Source organism: Rhinolophus ferrumequinum, chromosome 3, assembly GCF_004115265.2.
Source record: "Rhinolophus ferrumequinum isolate MPI-CBG mRhiFer1 chromosome 3, mRhiFer1_v1.p, whole genome shotgun sequence".
Lineage (NCBI taxonomy): Eukaryota > Metazoa > Chordata > Mammalia > Chiroptera > Rhinolophidae > Rhinolophus > Rhinolophus ferrumequinum.
In genome coordinates, this window is record NC_046286.1 from 43,625,097 (window position 1) to 43,637,596 (window position 12,500).

At 30.8% G+C, this 12,500-nt stretch overlaps 1 protein-coding gene across 4 annotated transcripts in view; it reads right to left on the reverse strand.

Annotated features, from left to right (window-relative positions):
• Positions 1–12,500, reverse strand: part of SNX14 (sorting nexin 14) — a 70,399-nt gene that overhangs the window by 5,492 nt on the left and 52,407 nt on the right. For all 4 annotated transcript variants that reach the window (XM_033101031.1, XM_033101014.1, XM_033101023.1 and 1 more), the window contains 8 exons: positions 9,817–10,018; positions 7,160–7,243; positions 5,617–5,717; positions 3,777–3,888; positions 2,928–2,968; positions 2,660–2,779; positions 638–761; positions 201–365 (listed from right to left, as the gene is read on the reverse strand). In XM_033101031.1, the coding sequence (XP_032956922.1) occupies positions 201–365; positions 638–761; positions 2,660–2,779; positions 2,928–2,968; positions 3,777–3,888; positions 5,617–5,717; positions 7,160–7,243; positions 9,817–10,018 (949 nt within the window). The remainder of the gene's footprint in view (positions 1–200; positions 366–637; positions 762–2,659; positions 2,780–2,927; positions 2,969–3,776; positions 3,889–5,616; positions 5,718–7,159; positions 7,244–9,816; positions 10,019–12,500) is intronic.

A 12,500-nucleotide genomic window follows, 5' to 3' on the forward strand; every position in this document is an offset into this window, starting at 1 on the left:
TAAAAATAGAAAAAGAAATATTTGCTGGAATTTTCACCTATTGTTATACACAAAGTATTTCCTCAGAGTGGAAATACTAATAAACCAAAAACAAACAAGATTTTAGATCTGATTAAAGTTAAACGAACTCTTTTAGATCTGATTAAAATCTTTAAGAGTACATAAAAACATGAAACAAAAACACATAAGAAAATGCAAACCTCTGAGAAGTGTTATGAGTGAGACCAAACGGTGCTCCTGAAATAGCTGTTCTAGTTTACAATGAAGATAGTAGTCAGTATACATTTCCAGGGTGTTTTTAAAGAGGATTCGAGTTCCCATTAAGAAATGATGAAGCCAGTCAGGAACTTGGAAAACCACCCGTCCTGAGAAGGATTACATGGAATACTTCATTGTTAAGACAAATATATTATTTTAACATTTTCCAATACCAAAAACACAAATGGTCAATACTTTATTTGTAAACACTAGCAACTTTAATACATTCAAGACCAATTATATTGAATTCTTATAAAAGAAGTATCTTCAATTTTAGAAAAAGTTAAAACGGCACAATATACAAGAGCATTAATTTGCATCCCAGATAAAATATACATGAATGAAAAACAGATTTTAAAAATAACCATGTAGATCTTACCTACGTACATCAGGTAATCATAAATTCCTTCTACAGTCATCATCTCCATAAAATAATTCTGATTTTGCTTTCTTTCTGTATTCTCAGCACGGTTTGCATTATTCTTAAACAGATCATTGAAAAGCTAAAGTAAAAGTTGGAATAATAAAGATATGTAGTTTATTACAGCTGCTCATAATAATCACTAAGGCTAAAATAACACAGTGCAAAGGCATTTAACCTTTTTTCAATCAAAACAATATCAGATAGGTTAAGATCTGCCTCCAAAATTCCAGATATATACCCAAAATTGAATAAAAAACATGTCCCAAAACATAAAAGTCTATATTCATTTTAGACACAACAGATAATTCATTGTCCATAAAGAGCCCCTTTGTTTTTTTACACCAAAAGGAGCAAATGAACATATAAAGATGTATAAATGTATTAACGATAGCTAATTTTAAAACTAACATGATTTAAAAATTATAAATCACTATAATTAAAGGGTATTTAGAGGTGAGTATTAAGCTTCAAGCAAAGTTTATTTGGAAAATAATAGTCAAAGCCCAGAAAGACCTAATCAATGTGGAAAAAAAAACAAGATATGAAGAATTACTTATTGTAAAAATCATGAAATGCAACTAAATTGCAGCTCTACTTATCCCCAAAATATGCAAGAAGTCTATTCTCAATAATAACAATCAAATAGCAGAAATTAAAGAGCTAAAAAGAGTCTAACGGAAAAGATCAATAGGGCCAAAAAATAAAAAGGACAAAACCTTTGTTAAGATTGATCAAAAAACAAAAAGAAGTCACAAACAATGTCAGGAATAAAAGGGGACACAACTAGTAATGTCAGAGAAAATGAAAAGAGTATTACTGACAGTTTCAGGCCAAAAGATCTTCAAATTTCGATAAAATGGAAAATTTGTTGAAAAATATAACCTACCAAAACCTGACTCATGAAACAATAAACCTGAAGAATATTATAATTATTAAGGAAATTAAATTTGGTTGTAAAAAACACTCTCCTACAAACAAAACTCAAAGCCTAGGTGACTTTGCCAAAAAGTTCTATCAATTACTTAAAGAACTAATAATTCCAATTATAACTCTACCAGCAAATAGAAAAAGGTTAATATAACCTTAATACCAAAATCCTACAAGGATAAAATAAGTGCACTCATAAACAGAGATGTAAACTTCCTTAATCTCATAAAGGATATCAGTGTAAGAGCTACACAGTATTTAATGGTGAAACACTGAAATCATTCCCTTTGTATAGCAGGTCCTAACCATAAATGAAACAAAACCTGCCATCATTTGCAGGTAAGTGTGTAAATCTAAAAGAATTAATAGATATATTACTAAAATTTTTAATACAAATCTACCAAGATTATTGAATACAAAAAATCAGTACACAAAAATCAACTATATTTCCATTTATCAACAATAAAGCTATGAAGTAAAAAAAAATATTAGATACTTCTTATAGTAATAACAAAAATGAAGGTGTTTTTGGGGAGAGAACTGTTGCCCTTTGAGCTCACACAGCTCCCCAGGCTGGGTACCATTCTGGCACTAAACTGAGCTTCTTGCAGACAGGGAATATATCTCTATATTCCCAACACCTAATACTCAACAGTAGGCACACAATAACATAATTGCTTAATGAATAGATTAAATATTTTATATGCCATTAAAATTAGTAATACCATGAAACAAACATAAATATATTATAGCAAGTAATTCCTAGATTATTGAAAGTTGGTGATTTATAACCTAAGAAAACCACTGTAAAAAATCCCCTAATACAGAAATGGTAGAAGTTTGCAAATACATTATCTAAAGAAACATTTAGCCCGTTAAAGCAAAGAACCAAGCAACAATATATAATACACTCCTTACACTGTACAACTGATTTCCATATAAAGGAAATATAAAGTCCCATCCATTTCATTAACACTGGATTCTCCCTTTAATGGAAAAGTCAACTCAAATACTTCCAAGTTAGTGGCTCTGTAAGGCAATGTGCAGTACCTTCTTGTTGTTTTCTGAAGTAGGGCTGAGAATGGTCAGTTCTGGTTTACTTGGTTTAGGCTTTGGAGATTCACAAGAATTAATGAAATTCATGATGAAAGGTTCCAAATGCTGACCTTTCTGTGGTAATACAGAGATCATGGTATGAAAATCGAAAATCAAGATTATGATTTTTAATGTCACTAAAAATCAACCCATTAAATCTCATTGATATTTAAACACGCTTATAACTATCATGTTATAAAATACACATAAATCAGTTATTCACCTCTTTCATTAGTTTTCCAGGAACAGACTTTATAATTTTCCCTGCAATAAAAAATAAAATATTAATTTTATGACGTTATAATATACCTCATAATTGCTTCCATGAACACTTCACTATGTAATTTTAAGTACTAGATAGCCAAGTGAAAAGTAAAATGATAATATTTTTAATTAACCATTTTACACTTAACAGAAATTTACAATAACTATGGCATTCTTAACTATTTACAGCTACAACCTTTGGGATTTACTTTAATCCATTTGGGTGGGAGATGGGGGAAGGAATGGACAAGTGTTGATAACTCAGGAATTCATTACACAAATTTCTCTACTTTTGTGTGTATTTGAAATTTTCCACAAATGTTTTCAAAAGATTTTAAACAATGGTGAATACATAAAGATATCTATAAGTATACAAAAGTTAATCAAAAGAAAAAAGTCTTAAGAATTGCTACATTTAAATTGGCTATTTGAATAGTGTATATTCTGAATTTTAGATTAAGAATATATATTCTAATCCTGTTTACCAAAATTTATTCTTTATATCCAGGTTCCCTTATAAAATATCAAATATCTTGAGATTTTCTCAAGCATTTAGCAACGACTGAAAATTAGTCAAAATTGGCAAGTACCACTTAAATTTCTTTCAGTTCAATTTACGAAAAAGTAGACTTACAGTAAGAGCGGGAGACATAATAAAAAATAAAAACAGATTGTTTTAGGACATACAAAGCATGCAATCCTCCCATCAAACTCCTGGCTTCACTATATAAACGACTTTTCTAAATTAATCTAAAAATGCTGATTCTTTTCAGTTTACTCTCTTACATGATTCTTTAAATTGACTTACCAAGATTTACATCTGGTAGTATCTTATCAAGGAACTGTGTTTCACCACCATTGGGGGAGAGAAAATCTGCTAGAAGTTGACTATTACTCAGTTCTGGATGCTGCAAAAGTTTCTTAAATCAACAAAAATAGGGAAAAAAAGTTTAAAAATCTAGAACAGTGATCAAAACTATTTTTAAGTGATTTTTTTACACCAAGAAAACAAGTTTAAATCTTCAAAAGCTATTTTATATTCAGAATAATAACAAAACCGTATTTATAGAAAGAACAGTATTACATAGCAGATAAGCACTCAAGCTCTGCAGTCAGACCTGAATGGGTTTGAATTCTGGCTCTTCCATTTGCTAGCTAGGTATCCCTAGGAAAATTCCTAAATTGCCTAAGAGTCAGTTTCCTCATGTGTAAAATGAAGATAACACTACCTACTTTGTAATTTTGTTATGTAAAGCATTTATATAACAACAATCTGACACACATGAAGGAAGATTAAATAGCTAATATTATTTCTCAGTTTCTCAACTATAAAACGAGTATGACAGTATCATACAACTTCCTTAATAATTAAAAGAAGTTAGCATAAAGGATTTTGTAGACAACTAAATGTGGAAAAGTGAAAACATTTGGAAAATCTGTTGTTTGTTCTTCTTCTAATACTATTTAATACTATTTTCTTACAAGACAAACTGGTTTTTAAAGCCAAAATTAACCAAGTCTTATGTAATATTTAGTTTTGTAACCTAAACAATTACAAAACTTTATGAGCAGAAATCTATATAAACAAAATACCAGTACTGTGACCTTTAACTCCACAGTACCAGGAAGTATTTCTTTTACAATGAGGTACTCTTAGAAAGAATTAGTGAGTTCGAATAATGGATTAATGATATCAACAAAGACACAGGTTAATACTAGTGTACACTGTGTTCAAATATCCTTGTAGTAAATAATTAATTCATATCTCAATTTTCACACCACCAAAAAATCATATAAAAAATACTTTCTGGGTTAAAGTATTCAACAGTTCAAATGCAGGAAATAAAAGGTAAATACATTGTTATACTGTTGAATATTTTTAATTTAAAAAGTATTTGGTTCTGGCTACAAGGTAACCAAATTTAACTGAATAACACTTTAAAAAAAAAAGAAAACTACAAAATTCTATGCCCAAATGAAAAACATTTTTTTTAAATAAAACAAAAGTACCACTCTGATCTTAAGTACTTGATTAAAAAAACATGGTCATTAGTTTTAGAGCAGTTTCAAATAAGTTACTTTTAATCTGATTTACCAACAATGGAAATAATATACCAATACATTGTTTACATAACACAATGTACACACAGACAAAATGGAATTCAATTCCAAGTGGTAAACGGTAGTCAGGAGAACCCAAGAAACTGGAAAACCATCTTCAAATTGCAAAAGGAAAAGAAATAAGGAATAATCTAGAGGGAAGATTCCAAAGTTCAGAAGTGCTAAACACAAAATCAAATAAAAAAAAAAAGACAAAAATAGCAACAACTACCCAGTATTCTTAGAATGTAATCTTTTACACCAAAGTTTTTTTTGTCTTTCTTTAACTTCTCACACCAAAACTAAGCCCAATATAAGACTTTTTTCCTCTAAGAAAATATCTGTTATTTCATTGGTTATCAATTTTTTTAAAAAAGTATAGCTTGACAATAATTCATTTCCACATAGCAAAAAATTTTAAAATAAAAGAATTTTAGAAATCCACATTGACAGGTATTTGTGAAGCAAAGCATATACATACAAAAGAAAAAGAGACAAATTTGAAAATGCTACGATTAGCAATGATTTAAATTAAGTTGGTGCTACACCTGTAGATATTCCTGAAACTCTTCTCTCTTTGACTTTAAGAATTCATAATTTTTGGGACCAATGATCCTCTTGGAAGGAAGCTGGGCATCAGGAAATGTGCCTGAAATTAATATATATTAAAGTTAATACTACATTCTACTGCTATTTTAAAAACTTTATAATTTACTATGGCAAATTCATATTCACAATGCTGCCTTGTAGAGATGTGGCATTATCCCTTAAATGATCTTGACAAATATCAGAGAGCACAGAGGTCCAGACCAAAGAACTTGAGTCTACTGATATCCAAAATACCACCACTCTTCACTGACACAGGTAGAATTAGCCTTCTATACTAGTAAAAAAAGCTTCAAAAAATTATCATGAGATTATTTTGAATCCACTCGGATTCTATTAGACAAAATCTTACTAATGAAATACTAAAGAAATACTTTCTCATGGGCGAAAAAAGGTATCATTTGCCAATGCTATATAAGCTTAAAAATAAATTTAAAAACCATGGACGTGCTTTCTCAAGTAGGAATGACTTTAGAAATTTTAGTACCAAAAAGCAAAAATACCGTTGGAAATCCAACCAACTTTGATTAATCCAGGATTTTAAAGTATGGAGATAAATGATCTTCTCTCAAGTCTAAACAAAAAGGAAAAGTTCTCAAAGAAAAAACAAGACAAAGTTAGCATTGCATCAGATTGGCAGAGACAAAGAGAAAACCATTTAAAGACAAGTACAAACTCAAAACCTAGGCAAAAAGTATGGAGTGGGCCTTGTATTTTTTTATCTTTCTATAATCTCCTTATCACAGGATTTGCTCTTATAGCAGGGTTAAGAAGGTTCCCTGCTCTTCCCAATTCAGAACCAACCTGAATTTGGATCAGGGGGCACTCCACAGAGCTTTTCTAAAATAAAAAAATTCAGAATATACAAATCAAATTTACCAATCTACATACAAAATGACTGGAAATACTTCATAGCTATATCCTTCATATTAATAAAATAAATGGGTAGACAAGAGACTAAGAGATGAGAGGAAAAACTGAAAAGATAAAGTGCTCTCCATTTCTGATTGATCTACCCCCTCAAAAGAAACACCCATCTACAAGTTTTGTTTCCATATCTAAATCTAAGAGCTTAATAAAAACATTTTCCATGATGCATAGTAAGCATGCCTACCAAGCAAGATGATGGTGAAAGAACAGAACAACACTGAAATGCCTGGTTTAAATTATCCACCACATCAAGATAAACAAAAATTAAACTGGAAAGAGAACTTTTTCTAAAATACAGTTAAAGAACATCTATCTTTTCCATTTTAATATTATTGTTTAAAAAGCAATAAATGTGCATTATAAAAACTTCAAAAATATAAACAAGCAGAAATAAGATTAAAACAGTATATTTCTATTATTAATAGCAATGTATACAAGTGTCACCATTTACAGTTCCTTAGTACTATTACTTAAAATCAAAAAATTAATCAGGTTCAACAACTTTCAGGAAGGCTAATGCTAGAATGTAATGTTTAATACAAAAAGACAACATACCATGAAATTCTGTTAGTTTTGATTCAAGTACATAGAATTCAAGATATCTTCTATAGACAGACCAATGTTCAGGCTCATGCCCAACTGTAAATTGAATGAATACAAACTGAGTATTAAATAATTTTAGAAACTACTACTAAAAGGATGCAGTATTTAAAAATTAAGTATGCAAAGCTGGAAATTATTCCAGTCTTAATAATCTATTATTTCTTGGCATTACATAATTAACATTTTATTCCATATTTTAATTTTAAACTATCTAGAAGAGATTGATAAATTTCACCTGTTCATTAAGTTCTCAATAATACATACATTTTTCTACAACAGAATCATAGAGCTGACAGCAACTTCCAAAAATTATGCAATTACGATTATTTTTAAATGACACAAAATTTATGTATTTCATAAAAAAATTGTAATCAATTTTGGATCTTTCAAATATTTACTAATTGCCCTGATCTAATACAATATAGAACAGTGCTTTCCAAATTCCTGCCAATTCTGAAAATGTTCTGTATTAGTTGCAATAATATAGTAAGTACTAGTCATACGATACTGATCACTTGAAATGTAGAGTATAGGTAAGGAACTGAAAATTTAATATAATTTCATTTTAATTGCCTCAAGTGGCTAGTGGCTACCAAACTAAACAGCACAAACTAATGGTTTAAAGACTGAGTTAGGTCAGATTGCCTATTCCAATCCCAGTTCCTCCATTTACTAACTATGCAAACTTGAACAAACAACCTCACAGTGCCTTAGCTTGCTTAGAATAAAAATAACTGTATTTAATACACAAAATAATCCACCTAAAGTATTTTTATACAGTGCACAGCACCCAGTAAGCACCCCAAAATTTCACATTTCACGTCATTCTAGCATTGATTTGGAAATCCAATGGATCAAGTTAACTAAAACCACAAGAACCCAAAATAACACTTGTATTCAGAAAAAGCCAACCTGATGTGAATGGTCACAACCTATGAAGCAAATTCTATTTTTCTTCTTCAACATTGGTCTTAAGAAATCTATATTATATTTGGTTTCAACTTTTAAAATCCTGAAATTGCTGTTTTGCTACACATATAAAATCAATGTATTATTTAAATGATACATTTTTTTTTCCTTATAGGCCATGGCTTCCTAAAAGCACAGTACGTTGACTGTAAAAGTCTGCAACACTGATGACAAAAATTATCCCTGGAATACAAGTTTTCAGATTCTCTGGTTTAATTTTATGGTTAAATTATTAAGCCAAACTTTTTAAAATCAAAAACAAAAATCAAAAATGGCTGTCCAAAAGACAAAAACAAAAGTATATTGCCAAAATATTTAAAAGTATATCATACATAAATCTTTCAAAAGGCAACAGAAGTTACTACATGCTCACAAAAATTTATTTGTATTGATAGCCATTTATAGCTGAATAGTCAAAAGTTTTAAATAATTTCCTGAGAGACAAGAACCATATGGGAAGAGTCAGATTTTAAGTACTAGGCAGGCACAGGAAGGAATTAAACCTAAAAGTTAATCAGTCTTTCTTTTCAATTCTTTCCAGCACTTAAAATGCCAACCAGTAAAAACAGCACACAAAAGATGCAAATAAAACTATGTTTGAAACTGAAATCAGACTATAATATTAACAATGGTGTGTCTGTACACCTATTAGAATGTCGTGGTAGAACAGCAACTAGCAAAACTGAATGGTAACTACAACAAAATCAAGTAGCACTGACTCAGAACTGTACACAGCAAGACCCTGCCTCATACTTAGTTAACTACAGTAGGAAAAATCATAGCTAGCTACTCTGAGCATTCTTCCTTCCCCATTCCTATGCTTTGTGTTCTTGAAATAGGATCAGTTTCTGAGAAAAATCAAAAAACCTAATACTTTTTGAAAAATAAATAAGGGGAATTATTAGCACTGACCTGCCCGCTATCACGTAGTCACTCCCCTCTCTTAACCATTTCCTAACACTGCCACTTTTTTCCCCTTCTTTCCTCACAGATAGTTCCCTCTTACTGAGCTCAACTTTATTCTTCTGCTCATATTTCCCAAAATATGCACAATTTTGATGTGCTTTTGCTTACACCAACTACCCCACGCCTTGGACAAAGACTAGGGCGGTGACTGTTTAGCTCACTATGGATGCTGTTTATCCTGTCACTATTACATTCCACACCTAAAACAATCAAAAGAAAAAAAAATAGCAAAACATAAAGAAAACTTGTAAAGTTGTGGATGATCATATTTTTATCAATACTAATTTTCTGACAGCAATGGAGGAGAAATACTATCTTAATTAAATTGGTATAATACCTGATACAGTGCTATATGCATTAAGAATAGCCATTTAAGTTTAATGGCTAATGATGATGGGAGCAAAACCATTAAAAGGACATTATATTAAATGCCTTCTTGGATTGTCAGATGTATTACAGTCATCTACTCAATCAATGTTGGTTGAACATATTAGTTAACTGGTAATAGTGATAACCTAGAAAATCCTAAGCTTTCATTCAATTTTCTGTTCTGGACAATTGTCTTTTGGATATTCAGTTATACGCAATAGTTAGAAATGATAAAATGTTTACCATTCCTGATAAATATAGACTAATGAGAATCTTTTACAAAAGGTACTCATAAAGCTTCCTACCGGCTCTTCTATCATTCCTTTCAACATCAATACAAAACACAGGTATTCTCTCCTTTTTCTCCTTCCTTTCAGAGGAGGGATCTTCAAAAAAGTCTACATATGGAATGCTAATTTTCCATGCAGCAAGGTTTCGGGGAGTATTAGGTGTGCTCACAGCTTCCACTGGAGAATCATCTTCCATTACAACAATACCTTCTTCAATCTGGAAAAAAAATCACCAGGAAAAATGTAATTATTTCCAGAACTTTTAGACCGATCAGATACAACTATAAAGTAATATGCCCATGTAAATTCTGTAATTTTTTAATAATTTTGAAATTAGGTGATATCAAATTTTCTACTGAAAATACAAAGATAAAAAATAAAACTGACAAATTATTAGCATCAACTCCAGGTTTTGTTACATCACCTCTATGTGAAAATTCAATAAAAAATAGATACTCTAGATTACTGGATAAGATATTAAAAATACACAAATATAGGAAAACATCTAACTTTAATGTGATACTTTTTTACTTAGGGATGTAAAATTTTATAAATAGTATCAGCCATTAATGGAGATTACACCAATAAACTGGATCTGTGATATATTGCTGGTTACTAGATACTCCAGCACAACCCTTCTGGAAAGCATTTTGGCAATGTGTATTTATAAAGAGCCATAGAACAGTCTTGACTAAGTAATTCCATTTCTGGGAATTGATTCTAATAAAAGTATTTATTCTAAATACATTTTGTTTTTGTTGTTTTTGTTTTTAACATGCAAGCAGGGTTTATTAGTGATACATTCTCAGGGAAGAGAATGGGCCTAGCCAAAGTGAGAGAGGGAGAGAAAGAGAGAGGGAGAGGGAAAGGGGGAGAAAGGAAGAAGGAGAGAGGGAGAGAGAACAAGTAGCCCAAATACATTTTTTAAACTGTGAAAAGACACAAGTATAAATATATTCACTGCAGCATTAAATAATATAAAATTAGAAAAAAGGTCTGAAAGACCCACCTCTATAAAATTAAAACTGTATTTTAATGTCCTGGCTTCTAAAATGTTAATAAAATAAACGTTTAAAATAATACATTTTTTAAAAAAATATTACTTGAAGAACAATTATTTTAAAAAGAAATATACACACAGGGAAAAAAAACCTCCTCTACTTCATTAAATTGAAAGAGAACCTCTGAATTGGCACATTATAACACCTGGTCACCTAGACATCTCTGATTCATGTTAATGAAGGCAAAATATTATCAATAAATACATTTTTTAGGGCAGAGTCAAAGGTGGTATAGCACCTAAGAGAATTCTGAATAGCTTAGTCAGAGCAAACCAGTAGTAGAGAGAAATTTCTTTCCAGAATTCTAGCACCCTACTTGCACTCTCAGTTCTACTCTCTTCCCACACCTGGTAACCACTTCTCTTCTAAGTGAATTACTTTCCTCCCCACACAGTCCCTTGGCAATTATCCCTTTTTCTGGTCTTGTTCTGAAATGGCTTTCCACAATCCCTAATAAGACCATTAATGATCTTAGAAGGACTCCTTAATGCTCTGTTGAAAATACAAGAATCTTCAAGGCCTAAAAACAGCAAACTGAAAAAACAGATTCAGGTGTTGGTATTTGCCTTTTCTGAGGACAAGGCTATCTCCTAATAAACCTGGGAGACTAACAGAAAAGCATGTGAGGAAAACGCCCATTCCACTGCTTGGTACAGGGTACCCTGAGGTACAGGGTAGCATTTTCCATGGTTATTACAACTGCATTTTTGTAAATGGACTTGGCTTCTGAGAAGAAAGGGTAAAATGGATCATAAAATGATAGAGAATTTAACAAGCTGACTAAAAGTCAAAAAATGTGACACTCTTAAATAAAAAGTTCCACAAAAATTATTCTAAGAAAAGTAGGAGAACAAAATTCTTAGCAACATAAAGATATCAATGAAAGACTAATAGCAAAGCTTTTTAATTTATTACTGTTACCATTTAAATGGTGCTTACATCAAAAAAGTATAATGAAAAATCTCTGGGGCAATATTTCTCTTAAGAATTTTCAGGGCTTTTTTGAATGTTCTTTGAAAGTAAGTAAATATTGTAAAGCAAAATTTTATAAAAAGAAAAACCAAGTACTTTTTTTATTTTCAAACAGATTTTCCCTCTACAAAAAGGATGGGAAATAAGGGAGGTGAAGGACAAAAGGTAAGGAGGTAGCCCCTATTTGTTTGAGATGTACTAATGTTCCTCATTATTGTATTTTCGTATATGAAAATAACTGCCAACATACCAATGGGCATATTACATTACAGAAGTTTACTTATAAATTAGTTCTGACCTTCGACAGAAATGCGTTTTCAGACAGACCCAATCTTTAGTTCCCAGACCAACATACGTATGCCAATTTAATCCATAATTTCTATTCATAGTCAGTCGTATTAACAACGCTGTATGCCTGACCATATGGTTGGAAAGAGAGAATCACAGGATATGAAGTAAACACCTACCCAAAAGATGGCAAATTGTTTGACTATTACAAATATCTCAGCTTAACAGAAACTATTCTGGCCTTAGTAAGCAGTAACTTAGTGCCAGGAATTTTAAAAATTAGATTAGTACCATGAAAACTATGCTAACTAAAGGAAGAATGGGGAAAATAAAGGAAGTCTGAAATAGGAAATAAGATAAAGAAGAGAGAAAATAACA